This window comes from Buceros rhinoceros, unplaced genomic scaffold (assembly GCF_000710305.1).
Source record: "Buceros rhinoceros silvestris isolate BGI_N320 unplaced genomic scaffold, ASM71030v1 scaffold12888, whole genome shotgun sequence".
Classification (NCBI taxonomy): Eukaryota; Metazoa; Chordata; class Aves; order Bucerotiformes; family Bucerotidae; genus Buceros; species Buceros rhinoceros.
In genome coordinates, this window is record NW_010425331.1 from 1 (window position 1) to 5,841 (window position 5,841).

Here is a 5,841-nt window from a genome sequence, read left to right on the forward strand (position 1 = left end):
TTCAACCTGGACACATCCATTCGAGTAGCAGTTCCCTTCCTAAAATGAGGTACAATTTTTAGGATTATTTTTATGGACTGGGAGGTCTTTTCTGAACTTGGTACGCTGTATGGAGGGAATAAGGAAGAGGACTGTGCAGCAACCTCTCAGCCATGAGAAGAATTCACCGAAGGTGAGCTTTAAAAAGACAAGGAACAGCTCCTCTAAAGAGCAACCAAGGAGGGTCGACCCAACATTGTAAAAAATAAGTAAGTGGGGGGAAGAAATTGCAGAGGGGGTGGTGAATGGCTAAAACAGGCCATGAGAAGTTGTGGAATGTCTGTCCTTGAAGATATTGAAAGCTCAACTCACCCTCAGAATGCCCTCAGAAACATGCCCTGAAGTTGAAATGACTCCTGCTTTGAGCAGGGATTGGACTTTATCACCTCCTGAGGTTCCTCCATCTTGAGTTATTATTTAATTCTATGATTCTGTGAAAATCTTGTCCTGTTGTTAGTACAGTGATGCAGTAGTCCTCGCCTCTCTCGCCACACAGGAAGAATGAAGGTGGTGCCCTCTCGTTCTCTAGATGTACAGGGTTTCCCTGTTTCCGTGTTTTAGTTCATGTGGATGTTTGTCCCATTTTTGATGTGCAGGACTATTTCTGGCATGACATAGAACAAAGCTGTGAAGCCCTAATTTAGCAGTTAGGATGAATGCACCACAGAAAAGTGAACATATTTTACCTGTGTGCATACACACTTATTTTGCTTTCAATTAGTAATTTTTGATCTGACTGGTGAATTTCAGACAAATTTGATGAGCACTGAGGTGGCTCAAAGACACTTAAGTCTATAGTTTTGTGAAAACAATCTGGTCAGATAGTGGAAACAAGCCTCATTATTGTCCCTGGCAGAGGGACAACTGAAAACCAAACTCAGCCTCTGGGACATGAGAGCATGGAAACAACCTCCTAACAGAAATTTTTTTTCCCCTCTCCTCCCCTCATTTCTTGTGCCCTTGTTTTTTCCTAGCGAGGTGCAGAAGTGCATTTGGTTCCATGGAATCATGATTTCACCAGCATGGAATATGATGGGCTCATAATTTCCGGAGGTCCAGGGGATCCCATGAAGGCCCAAGAGGTGATTCAGAATGTCAGAAAGGTACAGTGTAATAGCAATAGGTCGATTATTCTTGTTGATTTGCCTTTTTTTCGAGTGCTTGAAATCCGAACAGTTTGTTAGGGTCCAAATGTCATTCAGTCATTTCAGCTTCTTTGAATATCTCTCCTCTTGGTCCACTGGGAGTTGTCTCTGGACCAGTAGTTACAACAAGGCTATACGGACCTTGGTGAACAATCCATAGTAAACATGATTACCACAATTACCTTACCGGTGCCTTAAAGTACCCTGATCTCTTTCAGGACACCTCTGACCTTCCAAAAGAACAGCCCTGTACTCACAGTACTCCCATTTGAAGAAACATTACACACTAAAGGGCTGTAATGCAGAGTGTCATTGCTTATTCCCCTTGAGCAGACCGAGGCATCAAGCTGTGCTCTGAGGCTTCCCTCTGAAGCAGGGGAAAGGAGGAAACTTGCCTTTATAGGCTGTTGCCACCCTTGCATTCAGCTTTTTCCCAAGTCTGTGTGGCTGCTAGGGGGAACTAGCATGGTGTGTGGTAGAATTGCTGAATGGAGACACTCCAGTATCTCTTGAAAACCTTTTCATTTCAGGTCCTGGAGAGCAATCGCCCAGAGCCCTTCTTTGGAATTAGCATGGGGAATCTAATCACTGGAATAGCAGCCGGAGCTACTTCTTACAAGATGCAGATGGCCAACAGGTGCGGCAACTCTTCTGCATCCCAGGGCCCAGACAGACCAGCTGGGCATTGTGAAAGGCCACAGAGCAGCAGTGCTTTGCTTCTGAACGGCCTTAATGGGAACTAGCATGTCGCTAACGTTTCTTCTTTGTTCCAGCCATTCTCCTTGCCTTTAATTTAAGCTGCGAAGCAAAGCCGTGATGATGATATGTCATGCATTGCTTTCTTCAGGGTGTTTAGAAACTATTTGATGTAATTGATCTCCATCAAACGGCAGGATAGCAAAGTTTCTCCTAGGGTTTATCATTCTGAGATTGGCTGCCAGTATTGAACACCTAGTATTGCTGTGTGTAGCCCCACAGTTATCAGTTCTTCCTAACTGTGGCATTTGGATCCACCTGGCACTTCTGTCCTCTGTTCTCTTTCAGAGGACAAAACCAGCCCGTCCTGAATACAGTGAATGGACAGGCTGTCATCACTGCTCAGAACCACGGTTATGCCATTGACAGCTCTACCCTCCCACCTGGCTGGAAGCCTCTCTTTGTCAATGCCAATGATCAAACGAATGAGGTGAGCTCACGCTTTCCACATACCTGCACATGGCAACCTCTAGTGAAGCAAAGACTCTCCCTCGCTTTAGCTTACCTCCTGGAAGCTTGCTGTCAGATTTATAATTGGTTATCAGGACTAAACTTGATGATCTGACCACCTACCTACTTTGCTTGGGGACATGCCTTACAGGTCAAAAGGGAGTGAGCCGTTACCAGTGCCCCCATACTAGTCCAAGTGTAGGATTGCAAGTCACCTTATGATTTTCCCTTGAAGAGCTGCCTTACCCGTTTCTGTGCTGCCCCTGCCATTCGTTAGGGGTGCCCACTCAGTTACCATTGTCCTAGGGCTTGTGCCACAGGTGTGCTAGCCTGGGTCACTGCTCTGTTGTGTTGGTTCTAAGTTGCCCAGCACAGAAAGGGAATATTATTACAATCTAATTTGATCTGTTATTGTAAATAGAATTCCAAGGACTAAAGACATGAGGTAGGGAGGCAGTTGCCTCCAGAGAACGACTTACAGGGTCTAAGGTGGAGGTCCAATATCAAGTAACATACATGCAGGGAAAAAAAATTTAAAAATGCTTGGCCTCTGGAGGTTCACAGCTATACAAGGAAAAGCACAGGAAGGAAAACAATATCCCATAGCTCAGCTTTGACAAAATCAGACAGGCGTCGAGAAATCTCAGGTTTTGTAATTGCCCATTTTAAATTTTGTCCATTAGACCCAGTGTTGTGCAAGTCAGTAAAGTCTTGTTACTTATCAGAAAATCACTGAAAAGAAGGTGTGTTCAAAAGCAGTGTTCCCCGTGGGAATATGCCTCTCTGATGTTCTGTATAAATGCCCCACATCAAGTCTGGCAGAGAGAACAGTGCTGTTCTAGCATATCCTGGCTATACTTCGCAGGCTTGAGGAATGGTAATTTCCACCTGATGGTTTTAGGGTAAGCTTTGCTTGTCAGTTGCTGTTTTCTTTATCCTCACAGAGGTATCTAAACAGAGATACATGATACCAAACAAGGTATTAACACCAAAAATTTACAGCTGTTTGGTTCAATTTTTGAAATGAGTTTGTTTTAGCTGTGTTGTTAGACTGAACCCTTTCATCCCCAGGTCTTCCATGTTTGGTTTAGCTGAAGATTGGAGACAAGTATGATGGTGCTTTTGCATAAAGCAGGTGGTAAGGTTGGACATGAGTCTTCCAGATCTAGAAGCAAGGCATTCTTTTACATGAGCTAAAGGAACATTTCTGACCCCCAAAGCAGCATCAGTCTCCTAAACCTTCATAGGTGGAGAGGGACAAGGAGCAACATCGTTTTATCATGGCCTACACAAGCACAAACAGGGCTGGATGGGCTTTCATGGGCAGTCTGTTGCATTCTTCTGTTTGAAAAAGGAGAAACATTTCTTGTGACCGACGTGACCCATCACAGTCAGACAGGGTCCACACAGGTTTCCAAGTGCTGACAATCCATGGAGTGAATATTTTTAAGAAGTATTTCTCTGTAACTAGAAGTAACATGAGCATTCAGGGAAAATACGACAGACTGATGACATTCTTTGCTCCAAGGGCAAAATTCATAGCATAATGGATCAGCTGTGGTCAGTAGCTCATCTCCCATCCCTCTCCTTTCCCAGCATCCCACCCTGCAGCTGTGGATGGCACTGCTACTCTATACAAGCTGTTGGGACTTCTTTATCCATTCCTAAGGGAAGCAGGTTGTATCAGAACTATTTTTTTTGCCTTGAGGGACTTCTCTACCTCTGACTGGAATTGGGTACCATGAGCAATGCAGCCACAGAGAAGTCTCCCAGTGGACCTCACTACTTGGTGCTATCAAGCCATGCAGCTGAGAAGTCTGTTTTTCTTGGCTCCAACTGAAACTAGAAGCACTGTCTCCAAACTCAGTTTAGGTCTTTCATAGATATTGTTTGGTCAGAGCAGTAGTCCCACTCCATCACAGCCCTGAAAACAACCCAGGGCAGAGATCCTGTGCAAGGTCCTGTGTCAATATTTAAAGTGAGCTATGAAAATTAAGAGCATGACCAAAATCCATTTCTTCTGCAACAGAACCAACCAGATCAGGATGGTAAAACCATTCATTCCATAACAGCCTTGGCCAAGGTGATCTTTTCTTGCTACGCATGTTTATCTTCTCTGCCTGGTCCAGGATTACGTCTGGAGAGAGACCAGCCTATCTGCTCTGTTAAGTGCTTACAACTTCGTAGTGTTTGCTGTTGCAGTGAAAGTGATGTCTCCACTATGCTTCTCGTCCATGCACAGTTCAGTGGGTTATACAGGTGTTGGAGTGTTAGCAGAAGTACAAGAGGCTTAATGACTCCTCAGATATGACATTGTTTCAAGGCTGGGAATGAAATGGGTGTCAGTTTGGCATCCCCTAGGAACATGTCAGTCCTTTGGTCTTTGGTGTTTACAGGGGTAAGGCGTGGCTTTCCCTTCTATTGCTTGTTTGCAAGGAGGTGTCTAAGACAATTGTTTTTATTCCTACAGGGAATTATGCATGAGACAAGACCGATTTTCACGGCACAGTTCTACCCAGATGGAAATCCTGGGCCAAGGGACACAGAGGTATTGCACGAGGGGTGATCTGAGCTTGCTTTCAGATGGCCTAGGGAGTGCAGATCCATATCAGCTACAGTGACAAGTCTTTATGTTGGTGATGGTCCTAAATCTTGTTTTTGGAAATGTCGGGATCCTAAGAGGGCCCAGTCATGTGTAGGCTTGTGTCTGCTTAGCTTGATCCGTGGTTAATTACTATCAGCAGCAAGACGTCTATTGACTTCTGCAGGCTTTGGATCACTGATTCTATTCATATGATGTGTATGCTTTGAGTCCTGGTGGGATTATCTCTGTGCTGGAAGTTACTGAAGTGCTTCAGCTTTTTCAGGATCAGGCTCAAATCTCTTGTACTTGGGGTGATTGCAAAAGAAGAGGATTTTATCTTTCCAGAAAAAATACTAGCCAGATGCTTTGTAATTAAATCATTAACTTTCTGATACATTTTAGTTCCACTTTCAAATTTTATAATTACTGTAAAATTATGTAAATTGATTCACACTTTCTCACTCTGGTTCTCCGAAGTGAAATGAAATTTTAATCCCCCATCTGTGACTTTGCACAAATTCTACAACAACTGGTTGCGTAGTCACAGAGTATGACTAAGTAGCAGCAGGGGATATGGAAGGCAGAGGAGGCATGTCTGAACATAAATAAACTATTTAGCATTTCTTCAGAGAGGAACATGGAAGAATACATAGAAGTGCTTATTTTAATCTTAATTTGATGATGTTGATTAAACCTGCAAGTAAATCTCTTGATATCAAGAAGTTTCACGGCAATCTGATTGACTGGAGCATCTTAGAGGACTCAAAACAGCCCTCAGCTGTGTCTTTTCCATGTCTGTGCACTCCCACTGCTGGGATGGGTTTGATACCATAGTGTCTATCATGATAGGTTTGCAGGACCCAACTG

The 5,841-nt window shown here is 43.9% G+C and overlaps 1 protein-coding gene across 1 annotated transcript in view; it reads left to right on the forward strand.

The window, feature by feature from the left end:
* The first annotated feature begins 109 nt into the window (after positions 1 to 109).
* The window catches only part of CPS1 (carbamoyl-phosphate synthase 1, mitochondrial), a 71,767-nt gene continuing 66,035 nt past the window's right edge, over positions 110 to 5,841 (forward strand). Inside the window, exons 1-5 of the mRNA XM_010141114.1 lie at positions 110 to 172; positions 1,014 to 1,142; positions 1,715 to 1,821; positions 2,229 to 2,370; positions 4,861 to 4,938. Of these exons, the coding sequence (XP_010139416.1) occupies positions 110 to 172; positions 1,014 to 1,142; positions 1,715 to 1,821; positions 2,229 to 2,370; positions 4,861 to 4,938 (519 nt within the window). The remainder of the gene's footprint in view (positions 173 to 1,013; positions 1,143 to 1,714; positions 1,822 to 2,228; positions 2,371 to 4,860; positions 4,939 to 5,841) is intronic.